Below are 19,211 nucleotides of genomic sequence, written 5' to 3'. Positions count from 1 at the left end.
CATCACTACTACAAAAATCGAAACACACAACACTCATCACACAACAGAACTAAAATTTGCTGTTGTGTGTTAACATGAACTCTATCATACAACGGTACAAATATGTTTATGTTGTGTGAATGTAAGCAAACTGAAATTTTTTTTTTAGGAAGATATTGCACAACTGAGTTAAGAAGTTTCCGTTGTGTGAATGTGAAGCCTAAATGGAGGGAAATGAGCACATAATTCCCTCCCAAAAGGAGCTCAATTTGAACTATCCACACAACAGTTTTTTTTGATATCTGTTGTATAAGAAATGTTGTACGAACTTTTAGAAATCCTCTAGGTACACCAAGTGTAAGATTCACAAATTTGTACAACAGATTGTCATAGTTCTGTTGTCTGAGCATGGAAGCAACTCAGCAAGTTGCATAGCGCGGCAAAATTTCAATTTGATGAAACATATGTAGGCACAGGCGGCAAATTTTCCCTCCCAACCTGCTTTTTCATCACACTCTCACACAACGGTCATTTTCATCTGTTGTGGGAGAAACTTGAGACAAATTGAAGTTTCCCACCAAACAACTTCATTGAAGCCCGACAACCACTCTTATTCCTTTACTTCCCCCCAATTACTCCCACCAAGCCCAAAAATCCCTAGACCTAGCCACATATTGACCTAATTATAGAGAAAAGAAAACAAAAGCTCTCGACCTTCTCTCTCTCAGTCCTCTCTCAATTCTTGAACCCTCTAGGTCCTCTCTCTCTGTCAGACCTCGGCGCCGATGGAGGTCGCGGCATTCGTGCTGTGCTGGTGGGACGACATCAACGAGTCGACTCAGTGGCAAGACCGCATCTTCTACGCTCTCTGCATAGCCGAACCCCCTCGGCTCCTCCGTCGCTCTGGTCTCTCTCTCTCTGTCTTCTATTTATGATTCGATTTCGTGCTTGATTTTCTATGGATTTGAGTAGAGGTTTGGGATCGGTGAAATTGATGAATAGAAGTTATATCATTGTGTAGTGCAAATTCGATTACCCAAATCCTCTACTCCAATTTACTCTTTATCCTTGAAACCCTAATTCACCGGTTGTTCTTGCTCTCCAGCGGATTAGGGTTCGAATTGGGGCTCGCTCTTCACTTATCCAAACCCACCTCCAATTCAAGGCTTCTCGACCTGGTGATATTGATGAGCGCGAGGTTGTTACTCCTGATGTCATGACCAAGTATTTCATAGGTAAACCAAAACCAGTTCAGTTCAGTAGTATGTTTACCAATGCTTAGTACCCATTTTGTGCTACTCAAGTGACTAGTTTTGTTTCTCGTACGGTTGTGCTATGGTTATTGGCTTTATTAGTTTATCGCAAGATAAGCAATTGTTTAACTTGCTTATGTTGAAGATATTGAACTAGAATCAACTGAGAAATGAGATGGTTTGGAGTTTGTACTGCTAATGTTTAGTTTTGGTGGCTTGTTTGTGTTTGCTGTTTAGAACATTGGACAAGTTTTGATATTTGCCATTAATGCATAGGTGTCACACTAAAGGAAAGATCTCCAGACGGTGTTGGGAAGTTAGTTGATGTGGGCTTGAGTAAGGTATTCTCATTGTCTGGTTTTGCTAGTCTTTCACGAGTTATTGCCTGATACTTTTCTTAAATCCCGGGAGTTAGCGATTAATTGATTTTGTTGACAATATGCAGAATGTCGTCGTTGATCAAGTACTTGATCCTGGAGCAAGAGTTACAGTGGCTATGGGAGACAGTTGGAATTTGGATGCTGGTAATGAATGTTTTGTTCTGAATTCTTTTAACTATAATGATTCCTTTCTTAACAGTTAGTTAAGGTTTCTTTTCATCTTTTAGTATGAATCTTAGATACGTAATGGTTTCTTTTTCCTATGGCATTTATCTAGATATATCACGGCAGGTTGTATCATCATCCAAGCCAAGGGAAGAAGCAGGGATGTATTGGGGGTACAAAGTGCACTATGCTTCCAATATCACTTCGGTAATGATTGAATGTCCATACGAGGTATCCATACATTGACTCTATGCCTCTCTTTTCCTTATATATTCATGTTGTCTCTCTAATCGTTCGGATATGACCTTCCTTACCAACTTCTGTTATCTTAATGACAGGGTGGCTATGATCATTTGAATGGGACCTCAGAGCATGGTCAGATTATCAATTCCTCCGATCTCACTATACCCACTTTCAGGTACTAACCATTAATTGATAAGATTGTACTTTTAGATGAGGCGGGTATTGCTTTTCCTGGGTAGCTGGTCTTTAGCCACAAATGGCCGGTGGTTGTTCTCTTTGCTAGATGCATACTGTGTCCATAAACTAGATTGCTTATTTATAGGGAGACTCTTGATGTATGTGGGACAGGTTTTAAACATCTTTCAATCTGTCGACCTCTGATTTCTTTCAGGGCCAATTGCTTATTTATAGGGAGACTCACCTTTAATATCCTACTAAATGCATCATGCCAATTGAAATTTCTGAAGTTGGAGAAGTTATGAAAATGAACCATGCCATATTCTTCCTTCAATTTCATTTTTGCTGCATCTCTTTGCAACTTAAGGACTAGCTGGTGATAGCTCTATGAGGAACATCTCATCTCTTTCTCCATCAGGCTTTCGCAATTGAAGAAAATCCTTCCCTCCTATAACATGAGATAGATAGCGCACCTCACCCCACCTTCTCCATTTCCTTTTTTACTTTTCTAACAAGTGCTTGAATTGCTCCTTTAAAAATTGCTGGTTTTTGTTATTTTCCAATCAAGTAGGTGCCCTAGTAGCTTTTTCAAAGATTTGGCGTGAGGCAGCCATTCCTCTTTTTTTTTTTTTTTTTTATATTACTTTAAGAAAATATATCTATATAACATATGTATATATATGTACATATATATACATATATGTAAAGATGCATCAAGGTTAAAGGGGTTAGTAGGCATAATTCCTGTTGAATATTTTGGTTTAACAATTGATTGCTCTGAGTGTATTTAAGAGGACCATGGACCTATAATTAGTATCGATATATCAGGTTCCATTGCTTTTCTTTAGGAAAAATTAATTAAGACATGAAGCTAATGTATAGTTATATAAATAGAGATTTGTACCTGCTTATCCACTTATACTTGTTATTTGACTGAATGAAATTTGTTAGGTATCTATTGATTGCGTTTGGTGGACTTGCTGGGTTGGAAGAGAGCATTGAAGAGGATCATAACTTAAAGGTATGGTTGCTTAGGGATTTGGTTTGGGACTTGAATGTTAAACGCTGGGCAGGTGCAAGTCTTTGCTTCCTGTAATGCTAGAAATTAGCTATAAGCTCTGTGAACAGTTTTATGATCTTGGAAATGTTTGCTTGACAACTTGTAATAGTTTGTTTAACTGAAAGTAATAAGGTAGAAAGGAAAAGGTATTTAATACTTTTATTGACACAGGCAAAGAATGTGCGGGAGGTGTTTGACATATAGCATGAGAGCTTGAAGGAACAGCATGAGCTTCTCCAGAAAGTAGTGAAGCCTTTGACGGGTCGTTTAGAGATCTTAGCACCCAATGGTGGCCTTAACACTCACCGTTCTTCAGGTAACATTGTCTTCATAATTGTTTGTATGTTTTGTTCAATATTCAGAAATTGACCTTGCGTAGTCTACATTGTGACTGATCAGATGATTTTTTTGTTGGAAAATATAGGAAAGGATCGTTGTGATTGGCGTCATTAGACTGTTGATCACAATGATATGGTGTCTTTAATCTAGACACAACAAGGGAAATCAAATTACTGAATTAAAGTAACAATGCAAAGGGCTGAGGTTCTATTTATAGACCTCAACCATTGTACCTCTTGAGTGAAGAGGGGTAACTGATCAATCGTTATACCCTTTCATCATAATTGTCAGTATTCATGTACCCTTTCAAGATACGTGAATTTCCTTGTTCAAGTGTGTCTTGATGTACCAGTGTTATGGTATATCTCCTCACACATAGCATACTCATTGTGAAGCCACTTAATCACATGATCATATTCTAACATCTCCCACTTGATCATGATGATTCAAGTTTCTAAAGGCTTCTAGGTTCTGGATGTTTTTACTAAGTGTTGCTTGTTTCATCGCAATCACCTTAAACTATCCATCCTAATTTACTTTGGATATCCATTCTGAGTATCATATATTTGATTACCCGGGACTTTCCAAACGTCAGATAATGATTTCATTTACCACGTGTGCACACTTCTGAATCATTTTCCATCTGACCACAACTTATCTCATTTAATAAGTTGGCACCATTCTCATATATTAGGAATTTTAACCATCCACACCTAATATCAATGGTGACTTTAAAATCCGCGCTAACCCGAATATTTTACAAATTCATTCATGTTGACTCAAAGTGGATTTTACAGACAAGAAGATTTGTTATAATTTCGTTTCTTGGTTAGTGCCCTCTATCTTATTTTCGACCAATTTTAATCAGATAGAGTCGTATCAATTGTCACTTTAGGCGTCCCTAAAACACTACAATGATACTTACCAGCATGCTTAATCACATCTAGATGACTTTAAACCCATTTTACAAACATGCTCTCTGAATTTTTCTAGAGTTAACCCTTTGGTCATAGGATCAGCCACCATCTGTTCAGAGGGTACGTAGTCGACCTTTACTTCACCTCTTTCAACTATATCTTGTATATAATGATATTTTACGTCAATGTGTTTTCCTTTGGAACTATTTGCTCCACTTTTAATCAGGTAGATGGCGGACTTATTATCACAAAACACATCAACAGCCTTTTTAGGTATACCTATATTCATATAATCTATGAAATGTTTGGCCCATACTGCAGTACTTACCAATGTGCTACAAGAAATATATTCTGCCTCCATAGTTGATTTTGCAACACATTTCTGTTTCTTACTTAACCAAGAAACAGCCGCTCCACCAAATAAAATGATGTTACCGCTCGTAGACTTTCTGTCATTCAAGTCTCCAGCAAAATCTGCATCACTGTAACAAATCAAATTTAAATCACTTATTCCAAAACAGAGTTTCATATCTTGAGTACCTTTCAGATATCTCATAATTCTTTTAACGGCTTGCCAATGTTCTTTGCCAGGATTAGATTGATATCTGCTAACTAATCCTACAGCATGTCTGGTCTAGTACTCGTCATTGCATACATCAAGCTACCCACAGCTTGAGCATATGGAACATTTTTCATATAATTTATTTCTTCTTCTTGTGTAGGACACATCTCCTTTGTAAGAATCGTTCCCTTACTAATGGGTGTACTAACTGGGTTGCATTCTATCATATTGAATCTTTTAAAGATCTTATCTAGATAGTTCTCTTGGTCTAAGTAGAGTAGTTTGGAATTTCTATCTCTAGTAATTTTTATTCCCAAGACATAGGAAGCTTCTCCCATATCTTTCATCTCAAACTTGGAACCTAAATATGATTTTGTTTTAGTAATCATATCCATGCAATTTCCAGCAAGCAAGATATCATCTACATACAGAGACAAGAGACAAAACTTGTCTTGGCACTTCCAAGTATATACACAGTGATCTAGTCTGTTCATTTGATAACCTATCTCAAGGATAGCTTGGTGGAACTTTAAATACCATTGTCTAGATGACTGTTTAAGTCCATACAATGATTTCTTTAATTTATAGACTTTGTTTTCATGTCCATTTACATGAAATCCTTCCGGTTGAACCATATAGATGTCTTCCTTTAAATCTCCATTAAGAAAAGCTGTTTTGACATCTAGTTAGTGGAGTTCTAAATCCATTCTTGCAATAATTGCCATGAGTATTCTAATAGATTGAAACTTTGCAACCGGAGAATATGTATCGACAAAGTCTATGCCAGGTTGTTGCGTATAACCTTTGGCCACTAAACTGGCTTTGTATCTATCTAGAGTACCATCAGCTTTAAACTTTTTCCGAAGTACCCATTTACAACCAATGGGCTTCCTTCCAATAGGTAGATCAACTAGTTCCCAAACTTTATTTTTCTTGATGGAATCTATTTCCTCATTCATGGCTTCTTGCCATTGTTGTGAATCAGATCCATCCATTGCTTTTTTAAATGTTCTTGGGTCTCCCACTAATTCATCTAACTCTTCAAGATTGAAAACATAATGATCCTTCAATCTTTTAGATGGTTCCCTTTTTCTTTTTCGTCTCCCACTGTTTTGTGCATTGCTATCAGGATCAAATGACATAACATCAATATTATTTTGATCATCATTATTTATATCTATCATATCTATATCCATGCCATTGTCATGATCACCAATATCTATATCTCCCACTTGATCATGAACAATGGCATGATCACCAAGTTGGTCATGATCAAAGTCATCTGGATTTATTGCTAGGTCAGATGCTTGAATTGGTGTAATCACATCAGTAGTTTCTATAAAAACAGCATCTCTGCTTTCTATCAACCCTTTATCCTGGTGATAAAAACGATAACCTATACTATTTTCCGGATATCCAATGAATTTACATTCCAAAGTCTTAGAATTTAACTTATCTCGAAGTGGTTTTGGAATCAAAACATGTACTTTGCAACCCCAAACTTTTAAGTTTGACAAGTCTGGTTTTCTTCCATGCCATAATTCGTATGGTGTTAATGGTTTAGCCTTTGTATGTACTCTATTCAGTATGTATGAAGCAGTGGATAGCGCTTCTCCCCAAAAATGAAGAGGCAAGTCTGCATGGGACATCATTGATCTTGTCATCTCCATTAGGGTTCTATTTCTTCTTTCTGCAATGCCATTTTGTTGCGGTGTATACGGCATGGTATAATTGTGTCTTATGCCATGTTCTTTGCAGAATTCATCAAAAGCTTCATATTCACCACCTCTATCACTATTAAGAGACTTTATGGGTCTTCCTAATTGAGTTTCTACTTCTTTCTTAAATTCCTTGAATTTTTCCAAGGCATCCGATTTTTGTTTCAAGAAGTAGACATACCCATAGCGAGAATAATCATCGATGAATGTAACAAAGTATTCCATTCCTCTATGAGTCTTAGTTCTCATAGGTCCACATAAATCCGAATGTATAACATCAAGTAAATCAGAAGATTGCCAATGTTTAGAAAATGATTTTCTAGACATTTTTCCTTTGATACATGATTCACATATTTCAAAATTATTCAAATTTACTTGAGGTAACATTCCAATTTTGCTCATTCTGAGCAATTTATTTTTATTTATGTGTCCTAATCTCAAATGCCATAATAAAGTTGTATTTGAAGTAGAGACAAAAATATACTCGGAAGAAATATTTTTATTACTAATAATAATAATTGTGTACATATCATCGATTCTAGTACCCTTGAGTACTATTCGACCTTCCTTACCAATAGTGACTACACCATTTTTGAATCTCACTTCAAAACCCTTCTTTTCAAGCATAGCAACAGAAATAAGATTTCTTCTAATGGTGGGTGCATACAAGACATTTTTGAGAATCACATTTGTGCCATTACACGGAAGCTTGCAATCTCCTTCTCCAAGAACATCTATGTATGTATTGTTTCCCATGTATAGACGATGATCTCCTTGTGCCTTTTCGTTGATGTTGATGAAAAAGGATTTGTCCTTGCAAACATGTCTTGTAGCTCCGGAGTCGACACACCATTGTTCTTCACATTCTGCTATGAGTGCTTCAGAGATTGTCAAAATTAATTCCTTAGGCTTGTCATTGGTCCTTTGACGTCTGGGGCATTTTGATCTAATGTGACCAATTTCCCCACAGAAGTAACACCCATATTTTTTTCCTTTGAACTTGAAATTCTTCTTGTTGCTTGTCTTGTGGAGACTATGGTTTTTTCTTTTATTATTATTGTTATATTGTGGTTTATGCTTTTGTGAGTCCACGGCTAGTAGGAGGTTGCCTCTATTATTTTCCTTTTTCCTCTTGTTCATTCTCACTTCTTCAATTGCTAACATAGCAGGCAAATTATTCATGGACAACTCTTTTTGACCATAGGTCAAAGAAGTCACCACATGATCCCATGATTTGGGAAGACTGTTGAGAAGTGTAGAAACTTGCATTTGATCAGGAATAAGATGACCAGCATTAGACAAGTCCTTTGCTAATACCTCCATTTTGGTAATATGATCCACCATATCATCATTTTCGTTCATACGAGCGTTGTTATATTTCTCAAGCAACAATTGAATGTATGTTTGAGATTTAGGCCCGTATTTTTCATCCAACACATTCATGATTTCTTTGGCGGTCTCATATCCTTCATAGAGAGGAATCAAATCATCTTCCATATGATTGAGAATCGTAGCAATAGCTAATGCATTATCTTCTTCCCATTTAATATAATTTCGAGATGCAACGGGAGGCCTCTCAGTTTTTAACGTATATAACGTTTTCTCATGGGTAAGTAGATAGGTGATTCTTCTTTTCCATATGCGATGATTGATATTATTGAGTCTCTCTATCTTTCTATTTTCTGCTTTGCATTTACTGGCCATGACTCACAATTAATAATGAAAACCACAATAATATATATAACAAACAATAATACAAAAATAATACAATTGTAGTACAACTGTCACTAGGCCAATAACGTTAATATACAACACTTTTTACACAACGATTTTTTTTTTTTGGTTGTGTGATGAAGGAAAGTGAATCATACAACACGTCTAAGAAATTTTCGTCGTATAAGGCTGTTAAAATTCAAAAGTTTTTAGCTAGAAACTCATTGCACAACACTTACAAGAAAAGTTGGTTGTGTGAATGGAAAAAAAAATAAGCGGCACATTTCCCTCCTACTTCTGCTCAAACTTCCCTCTTGTATAGTACAACAGTCTACTTGTATCTGTTGTATGAGTGTAACTTGCAAAATGTCATACAACAGTTTTTTACTTTGTGCTGTCCAAATGAGGAAGATATATTGGGAAGGCGTGGATGTGCCCCAGAATGGCATTCATTCCCCCCAAAGCGAATAAATTTTGATTGAAATGTATGTCACATATATGTACTCCTACAACATAATTACTTATTTGTGTTGTCTGAATGAACAACACATATCCCTAGCGCCAAAAGTGATACTTTAATTGCACATAAGCGGGAATTTTCCCTCTTTGCTACCTCAATTCAAATTTAAAATGTAGATAATCAGACAACATAACTTGATTTATGTGTTGTCTGAGTCACTGGCATAAAAAAAAAAGAATCAAATGCGTGCCTTTGACAAATTAATCAGGGCTAGCTAGCTGTCGTACCATCTCTATTTTGAGTATTCTCTCACTCCCACTTAAGGGCTTAAGGTTGTTTCAACACTTTGACAAAAACTCTCCGTTTTCTTTGAGCCAGCACCCAAACTCTCCCTATTCAGAATTGTCTTCCAGCCAAACAGCCATCACTCACCCAATACGAAAATCAGTCTATTTGAATCACCCAAAACTAAAAGGGAAATCTTCGATTGGGAATCCGGGTCTTCAATTTGGATTAGTAGGTTAGGGTTCTTCAATTGGAAACCCGATTAAGTCACTCTCTCTTTCTCGCTCGTATTCTCCGGCGCGACACCAACAACTTGTCTTCTTCTCTATAACAATCATCGTTTCTCACCTTCTTCACCTCTATAACTGCCATGGAGGAGAAAGAAAGCACACAGATGAGAAAGAATTCGAGGAGAGAGAAAACAGATCTGGGATTTCTCTCTCCTCCATTGTTAACGAGCATGGGTATGGGTAGCAGAACCTCTCTTTTCGATCACCAAGTCCTCCTCTTGGCCTCACTGGTAACCTCTCTTTTCGATCTGTTCGTTTTTGAATGTTTAAATCTGTGGGTTATTCTTTGGTTTAAAGAAAGTGATTGAAATGTTTGTTCTTGACGTTTAGGTGCCTTTGGGGGTTGCAAAATAGTTTGCAAAGTCTTTCTCCCTTGTGATTGTTTCAGATGCTTTGGATTACCTCTTAAAATATCTGATAGGACTCTTCCAGAAATTGCAGGGGTGTGTCTATATAAATGTTACTCTATTTGCTTATGTTATAAGTTAATGGGTTCAAGTATACATGGTTATCCGGCAATCGACTCTATTTTATAAAAGGATTGACCTATCAAATCTTCTAATAGGTTGTGTTGCGTATCATTTTCTCAGATGTGTTGGGTTTTATTTTCTCAAAAAGGATATAATTGGTTTAGATTTGATTCAAATTTAGGGATAATTTGATCTTTTGCAGCAGAGAAAGCTATGGAGGTAGGAGAAGAGATGAAGCAAACAAAGTGGAAGGGAAGTGTTCAAAAGAAAATTTGGGGTTGAGCAGTTAAGTCAATTGGATTTTGCCTTTGTTTCTAATGCATAACACCATATCATGAGTCTAAAATTCGCCGGATTGATTGCTGCTATAGCTTCATATCTGCCAGAAATCACAATGAATGATTTTTACACGTCTTCACTTGCTGTCCTACTTCTACACAATGTGAACATATATAGATACATAACTCCATATGGTTGATTACATGGTGGTATATATGGCTAAGACATGTCCTCTTTATATAGATTGCTTGATTCATAAGTCAAAAGTAAAAACAATTAAGATGAGAGTAACTTCAATTTTGTGTTATTTGCAGTGTTTGGCTGTAACTATATGTAGTACGATAGGGTTTGCATTTTAAAATGAGTGATTATTTTACTTTGTGAAGCGTGTCTTCAATACCTACTGTGTGAATGGTAAGAGATTTGATTTTCTTGTTAATGGATTTAGGTGTTGAGTGCTCCATACCTCCAAAGCATGCCAACAGCTAAGATGCAAGTGAGATTGAGTGGGACATAATAGCAAGAATTGTCAATTATATTTTGAAATTTTCTTTGGGTTATATAACATTAATTGAATGTAATATGCCATGATTAGGTGACTTCCTAATTATCAGTGATGGTATTAGCAAAGTGGTGTGAAGCTCATGGATCAAACATGCTGCTCTTTTCTTCACACCTATGTGTATACTTTAAGGTCAGTACGTAGTAGGTTTAATTTTGATTTTCATTTATCAGGAATTACTGCCATACAGCTTGAGAAGCAGAGGTCTGAGATATGTGTTGGGCTGTAGTGTTTTTAAGGTATGAAATCTGTGTTATTTTTTTTGCGGTGAATCAGCAATTGATAAAGAAATAGTATTTATGAGACCTAAGGCTTCTATTCTTAACAAGTTACAGACTTTATACTCCCAGTTAGACTTCATACTTTACGTTACAAACTTTCTAGCTGATGATGTTCTGTTCTCATAGTAATATTGTTGACACTGTGGAAACATAATGAGATTTTGATATAGTGAGATTTTTATGTATGATTTTTCTACTTAATGTGAATCTTTTATAAGAAGTTCAATTCGATGTTCTCTTGCGTCGACTAAAAACTACTAAAGCAATGCATGCAGTGAGGTAAATGGAACCTGTCCTCCCTAAAAACTACTTTTGTCCTGGATTACATTACTTGTATTACTTGCTTCACTTTAATTGCTCCAAATTGTAGTACTTTTCATGCTCTTTTTAATAGAAGTGCCGAATACTACCTCTTTTCTCTTGCTTGGTGCTATACCTTAGACATGCTCTTGCTTTTGTAGGTAGCTGAGAGCTTGGAGCTGGTGAGAAGAAACTTAATTGTAGTTGATAAAGAGTGAAAACATTTGTTGCTTGGTAATTTTTCTGGATCTATGATACTTTGCAATTTTGAATCTGATCAATTTCAATAACTTGTACTTTTTTTTGTTTGATTCAGTGAGCCTTTCATTATTTCTTGGTTTTCTCATTTGTTTTTATTGACTGATGTTGTGACTTTGGGAAAATACTTGAGACCTTGACGATCTATATATGTTTGTTTTGAAAGAAACCTAGAAATTGAAATACACAACTAACTGGAATTGATTTTACAACTCTCTATTAATCCAATCTTTTCTCTTCCTTTCACAGATAGCATATGCTATGTTAACATAGTACAAATTAAAGTTCTATATTAATCCAGCCTATCCTCTGGCTTTTGCAGATAACTGAGATCCTCAAGCTAGTAAGAAGGACATACTCATTCTGGATTCTGCAAAAGAGAGGAAAAATATTGATCCAATGGGCGCACCATTTTCTGCTTCTGCTGGCATATTATAATATTCACATGCAGCAGCTACTCATGTTTTTTTCAATAATCATATTAGTTTTTGATGGTTTATGTATATTGATAATGGCATGGCACTAGAACGCTATCTTGTTTTGGAATAATTTGTATCAGTTTTGGATATCCCAAGTAGATGGGCATGTATTAGAATACTTATTTTCTTTTAATGTTGGCTTGGATGATTATTAGGAAATGCTCCCTTTTAACATTTGATGTATATAGAATGGGTTGGATTACTCATTTGATGGTTTGTAATGTGTTTTCTTTCCAATTGATCGCGTTCATTAGGTAAAATGGAGCATTTTTGTGCACAAAATATAGGAAATGAAAATGATTGTACAACAGTTTTATAGTGTGACAATTCAACGTCATCTGAATACACAAAATTGGGTCATTCACTCAATGCATTCTTTACAATCACACAACGGTAAAAACTGAACTCGGTTGTCCAAAACTAATTCACACAACAATCATACTGTACAACTGCAGTGTGATGGTATATCAGACGACGGTGAAATTAAAAAAAATATTGTCTGACTAGGCTTTCCAACAACAGCTTGGAAACAAGTTCTGTTGTATGAAGGATGCACATGCCACACACAGCACGGCTGCGCGGCAGCTGTGCCTGGCATCTGCCGAGGGAAGGCACAACGCATTTAACAAAGAAACTGTCGACTGTTTGTGTTTCATACAACGGCTTTCCACCGTTGTACTATTTTTCATCACACAACGCTCCGATACACAACGGAGATCGTCCAAATCACACAACGATTTTGGTCCGTTGTCTGTTAGCTTTTTTGGCCTAGTGTGTACTTGTAATGCTGTACGTTTGAATATGTCTAATATATGTAAATATATATATATATATATATATATATATATATATATATATATATATATATATATATATATATAAAATATGTGTACTTAATTGTAAATTGCTTACTGAGCACAAGATTAATTAAACCTTGTGTAATCAAACTTCTGCCCGTCGCTCGCTCCACTTATTCCCAACTTATCGCCCCAAATCGAATACCCAGCAAAGTTGTGATCCTCAACCAAATTCCGTGAAAAGTCAGGTTGATAATAGAAGAAAGAAGTGAAATTGTCTTGAGTTTTCACTTCTGGTATCTCTCTAGGTGCCGTTGAATCTGGTTCTGATGGGCGAATGGGAGACCAATTCGACTCATCGTTCTTGTAGATTGGAGTTCTATAGAATTGACGAGGCGAGATGTATTGATTCAATGATAGATCCGTCGGCCTTTGGGTCTGGTGAATACGAAGATTCTGGTCAAAAACGGGCGTCGAGTCCAGACGAAACGATTTGAAGTAAGTTGAATCCGAACCCAAATGCTTCGAGTGGTTGTTTTTCGGACCCAGACTGAATTCTTCTTCGCTTGTTTTGAACGACGTCTCTTTCTGTTGGAAGGACGCCTGTTTGCGATGGTTCTTGTTGAAACAGGGTTCCTGGTACGGTTGATTACACCACGGCGGGCCTGGAAGTCTGATACGTTTGGGTCCGTTGTTGCCGTTGTAGCGTGATCCCAAACTGGTTTTGTACTCAGTATTCAGACGACAAGAATGAAACTTGCAAGGTCTGAAACTTACTCTTCTTCTCAGGTATGATTCTCCTTTGAACCAACTGTTATTGTTTGAATGTTGTCTTTGTGAATTGTATGTGTATGAATTGCGATTTGATTTCCCTTGCATCACTAGAACTGCTCTGATGCCACTGTTGGAAAATATAGGAAAGGATCGTTGTGATTGGCGTCGTTAGACTGTTGATCACAATGATATGGTGTCTTTAATCTAGACACAACAAGGGAAATCAAATTACTGAATTAAAGTAACAATGCAAAGGGCTGAGGTTCTATTTATAGACCTCAACCATTGTACCTCTTGAGTGAAGAGGGGTAACTGATCAATCGTTATACCCTTTCATCATAATTGTCAGTATTCATGTACCCTTTCAAGATACGTGAATTTCCTTGTTCAAGTGTGTCTTGATGTACCAGTGTTATGGTATATCTCCTCACACATAACATACTCATTGTGAAGCCACTTAATCACATGATCATATTCTAACATTTTTTGGGTTAGGTGTCTGCTTACATATCTAGTATATATATTTCATTTTCTTGGTGTTCTGTCGGCCTCCCATATCAAGCTTCGATTGTTGTGTTTTAGGTTGGAACAAAGCAAAAATTTAGTCTAAGATAGGCAGTTTTAAGGAGCTCAACCCAAACTTCAATTTTGTTCCTATGAGTTATAATTAAACTTTATTGTCCATCATGACGTCAAGTCGTCCGTGATACTTCATGATTCCGTTGAGTACATGTGGTGCTGACTTAATTCTTTGATCTATGGACTCCCACAGACATGAATGATCTTTGGATAAACTTGTCGATATGTACTGTTTAGGAATTTAGGAAAACAACTTCCTGTTGTGCATCTAGACCATATTCCTTCTATTCTGTATAGGTAAATTTTTGGTTTGTACTTTGTAGCATAAAGTCTGTGACCAGATTCTGGAAGGCATCTGAAGATATTTTTATAATGTGTTAAGAGTTGATGCTGCCAGGCATTCTCTCTGTTTCTGTCATTGTCTCTCTCTATCTCCTGTTCTTTTTTCCTAAGTGAAGTGACTGGGTATCAACTGTCACAACTCCCGATTCTTTAACTTATTTGTTGCCTTTACACTTACTTCATATAGTAGAAGCTCCACATTTGTACATGCTATATTCTCTATAATATCTGTCTTGCCTGAGGAGAAACTTTTTAGATAATCATCTTTGACCTACAGATATTAACTTGTTATTTGATCCAACTGAGTGAAGAAAGTTCTTTTTGCAATAAAGAGTGTTTCTGTATTTGCATTTTAGAAATTAAAGGATGATCATGTTTTCAAAGATGTGTTGAATACATGAAAATTTGGGCTGTTCTCCAACCTACCTGTGACTCTCTGAGATTTATTCCTCCTTTTTTTTATGATTTTTAATGATTGCTTGCTTTTAAACTTGAAGTCCATTACCATTCTGGATTTAGGGTAATGCTGTTCATGTGGAAGCCTAGGATATTTTGCGGTTAAGGTTATGGTTACTATGAAACCAATGAGGCTGTGAATGTAGAACTTGCCAGAAATGTTGTGCAGCTAAGTTGGAGTTTTTCCGCAACTCAAATTTTCTCGATCTTTGCATGCTTTTGGACATAAATTATTACAATACAAAAAATGTTATTTCCACACACTCAACTCATTGTATTAACTTATCACTTTATGTGGCAGTAGATGTGAGTAATGGTTAATTATATGCTTTTTCCCAATTAGTCAATGCTCTACTTCATTTCTTATGTTTATTAATTATATTAGGCTTAAATTTCTTTTTCTTCAGCAAACTCGTCAATCTACTCAGAATGTGTGTTTGTGTATTATCAGGTGCAGCAAACACTAGTGAAGTAAGTTCCCTTACATTTCTCTTGAGCATATTTTGTTGGTCTCTCTTTTCCAATAGCTATGTTTTCCAACATACTTTAGTTGTTAATTTCTTTGGTAACCTGCTAGGTACTCACTCAGAACTTGTGTTCAACAGCGGCAAGCAATTAATGTCATTTTGAATGCATGGCCACAAGAAACTAATGTAAAAATTTATTATAATCTGCATGGTTGCAGACTTGCAGATATATGGGTACAGAATGGCATTGTGGGCAGAGCATTTAGGACTTGTTGAAGAATGTTTCAATCAGCCAGAGTTTTGAATGTGTTCAAAGGGTAAGGTCATTGGGTGAGCATAACTGGAGTCAATACTAGAGCTTCTGCAGGGTCCTTGTCCATCATGTGTAGGATCGATGGCTTAAGAGATCGAAAGACTGCTTATCATCTTTGCCTACAAGAGAGCTTCTGCAAGAACAAATGAAGGTGCATTAAAGGAAAGCAGCAGTAATCTATGTAGTTTAGGTCTTCCTAGCTAGAACATTTTACAAGTACAGACAATTCTCTATGTTGTCCTAGCTTGAATTATATGGATTATAGTACTGTTTCTATGGTCATATATTGAGCATTATTTCTGGAAGAAAGTTTATATAGAGATTCTTGTTGTCGAAGTTTCATTCATACAACACAATACAAAACAATGTGTTGTATGACTGTAAAAGAGTTCAAAAGTAAGGCTTTTCCCACAACAATCATTGGTTGTTAGCCAATTTGATTACGATATTCACACCACAGCTAACCAAATATAATTGTTGTGTGAACTAACAACCAACAACAAAAGAAAACAAAATTCTGTTGTGTGAGATTCATAACACACAACAGAAATAAAATCATCTCTGTTGTCTGAGTGATCAACAGACAAGGGAGATAATTTCACTTTGGTTGTGTGTTACATATCTTAGACAACAAAGAATGAGTTATATCTGTTGTGTGTTATGAATCTCAGACAATAGCAAAATTTCTTTCTATTGTCTGAATGTGCCAAGGCATCCCCGCGCATGCCATGCTAGGCACATGCCTGCGCAGAATTCGTACAACGGAAATAATTATCTGTTGAGGAAATGAATATTGCACAACGGTGATTTCACCGTTGTGTGATTTTCAATCACACAACACTCGTTTAGACCACAGTGAGGCTGGTCATCACACAACTCCAAATATATGTCGTCTGATTAACTTATTGTAGTAGTGCATCCACGACAAATACTCAAAAGCTTCTTCCACATAACCTGCTTGAGAATACCCTGCAATTATAGTGCTCTTGGCAAGACCTCGCTCTTGTTCATGAATCAACAACAATCCATCTTGAAAAATGATGTGTACAACTGAATGAATATCACTAGCAGACATTAAAACAATTGGAGCAGAAGAGTACCTCACAGAAAATAATTCTGGATTGACTTGTACATGAACAAGGAGAACCCAGTGATGAATCAAATTGAACATTGCAGACCTGAAATCATCACTATCCAAAGGAGAACGTAGTAGAGAAAAATACCACAGTACTATAGAAGCTTCCACAACCATAGAACAATGCTTATAGATCTCACCTACGAAAGCAATGACTTCCTTCTCGGAACCAAATGCATCCATTGAACAATATCTCTGGAAAGCAAGACTTTCCTTTGTAAATTTTATTACCTTTGTCCCTAGAACTTCGCTTGTTAGAAAGTCCAGCCAAGCATAATGATCAGAAACCTCACTCACTCCATCCATAAGAAAACGCTCATCTCCCAAGTGTAAACATGGGTTTTTAGCAATAATTACATTGCACTCAATAGTAAAATTGTCTTGGCCTGCGGTTGAAGTAGTGCTGCCATTGAAGATAGCATGATCAGAACATTGCACAAATACCTGACCATATTTCAATGTCCTGGTTTCATATAGACATTCCATCAGAGAGCTTCCATTTTGAACAAAAATTTGTGTCCTGCTATGTAGTTCTGTAAATTTTGATGCACATAATAACTGTAGCATCAATGAGAGAAACCGCTCTGCAGTTGGCTTATAACACAACAACACTTCCTTTAAAATGTTGGTTGCCTCTCCTTGGAACATCAATTCCAGTGCTTCCTGTGCTTTCAATGGATCAGTTAGAATTCCTTCCAACTTATTTAGTGCCTGCTTTTGCTTCTTCTCAAAAATAGTATCCTGCAGTACATGGCTCATAAAATATAACTTTGAATTGCTTTTGAGGAAGTCAACAGCTGCATCAACCAAACCATAATTTCTCAGCCTTCCATCATCATCATATAGAGCCCACACCTGCCCTTTCGCAAAACTTCTCTTATCTTTCTTGCAATAATAAAATTGTGAATCCTCCACAACACCAACAAAATCACCATCACAGCTTTTGTACTTAACGCCAGCCTTTTGGCACAACTGGGAATAGTGAGTCACACCTGCACTTTGCTCATGATCTCCAAGCATGTGGTCTTCTACATGAATCAGCTCAAAATCTCCAAGCACCAAACTAGGCTTGCAGAAATTCTTAAATTTAATCTTCACGGTGGGCAATCCACCACTATCATCCCAAAGCCCATGCATCCAAATCCAAATTTCCCTTTGAACTCTCCGTCCTCTTATCAGAACTCTCTCCCTCTCCAATATCTAATTTCTCATCAGAATGTTCACAAAGGATTTTCACTACTTCAACTTTGGCATTCACAATTTCATCCTTTTCTGTATTCAGAGATTTAGATATTAAAGGAGTTGTGAAGTCTACCTGCCCCTTATCTTCAACGAAACCACCATCGTCCTGCTTAGCACTGACAGAACATATCGCCATCTCATCAGAAACATCAACAACTTCACGATGGGTAGTAAGTCCTCCACCTTTGTCTCGAATGCTCATAGGAGCAATAATGGTCCTTCCTCCATTACACATCCCATCTGGTTGCAGCATTTTATCAAACATGTAGAGTGCATGGTAGTCTCTTCTTTTCCCACATAAACTTGGTCCCTGATCATCTTGCTTAACAATAACACTCTCTAGCTCATTGAACTCTCTACCAACCTCACTATGCACCTTAACCATCTTATCAGAATTCTCTCCCTCCCCAATATCTAACTTCTCACCAACACCAGTTAATTTAGCACCACACACAAAACCCATACCACCACAATTGAACTGATTAGAAACACTTGTGTTAGTACTACTTACTGAGCAATAGGATGCAGGGGAACTGTTCGGCTGAGCCGAAACGGCGCCGTCGATCAGAGGTGGCGGCTTGGTGGTGGGTTGTGCTGGTAGGGGGTATGGATCCGCCGTGGCCGGTGGTGGTGGTGGCAGTTGTTGCTGCTGGTAAGGGTATGGATCAGCCATGGCCAGTGGTGGTGGTGGCGGTTTGTAAGAATCGATGGTCCCAAATTGCAACCCCGAAGAGACAGGCTGAGTTCCTGACAAAGATATGATCGGTACGGAAGAAATCGGCACCGAAGGCTCCATCACCTGAGCCGGTCGCTCTAATCGAAATTGCCTCATCTCGTTTATTAACTCAGACCGGAACGACGCCATAGTTTTCTGGAACGACGCCATAGTTTTCTCAAGGTCACGGCGCCAGGCAGCTGTCTCTTCTCTCGAGGTTT

General features: G+C 37.1%; 1 protein-coding gene and 1 long non-coding RNA gene across 8 annotated transcripts; both read left to right on the top strand.

The window, feature by feature from the left end:
- Positions 1–1,067: 1,067 nt before the first annotated feature.
- On the top strand, positions 1,068–16,180 carry LOC133723564 (uncharacterized). The gene is made up of 9 exons (XM_062150420.1): positions 1,068–1,214; positions 1,509–1,573; positions 1,678–1,756; positions 1,890–2,008; positions 2,116–2,195; positions 3,149–3,218; positions 3,429–3,573; positions 15,526–15,589; positions 15,804–16,180. Exons 1-7 carry the CDS (start codon positions 1,196–1,198, stop codon positions 3,459–3,461), a joined length of 465 nt encoding a protein of 154 aa, XP_062006404.1. The 5' UTR covers positions 1,068–1,195; the 3' UTR covers positions 3,462–3,573; positions 15,526–15,589; positions 15,804–16,180.
- On the top strand, positions 9,293–12,401 carry LOC133730819 (uncharacterized). 7 transcript variants are annotated; one of them, XR_009857268.1, is made up of 6 exons: positions 9,293–9,771; positions 10,214–10,296; positions 10,739–10,786; positions 10,886–10,984; positions 11,595–11,667; positions 12,014–12,401. It is a non-coding gene; the product is annotated as an uncharacterized LOC133730819 (long non-coding RNA). The 7 variants fall into 7 exon arrangements; XR_009857105.1 differs by having other exon boundaries at positions 10,739–10,984; XR_009856736.1 differs by having other exon boundaries at positions 10,214–10,786.
- Positions 16,181–19,211: the final 3,031 nt, after the last annotated feature.

The sequence above is a fragment of the Rosa rugosa genome, chromosome 1, assembly GCF_958449725.1.
Source record: "Rosa rugosa chromosome 1, drRosRugo1.1, whole genome shotgun sequence".
Lineage (NCBI taxonomy): Eukaryota > Viridiplantae > Streptophyta > Magnoliopsida > Rosales > Rosaceae > Rosa > Rosa rugosa.
The sequence above is the reverse complement of the archived record's forward strand: the minus strand, read 5'-3'. Positions and strand labels throughout refer to the sequence as shown.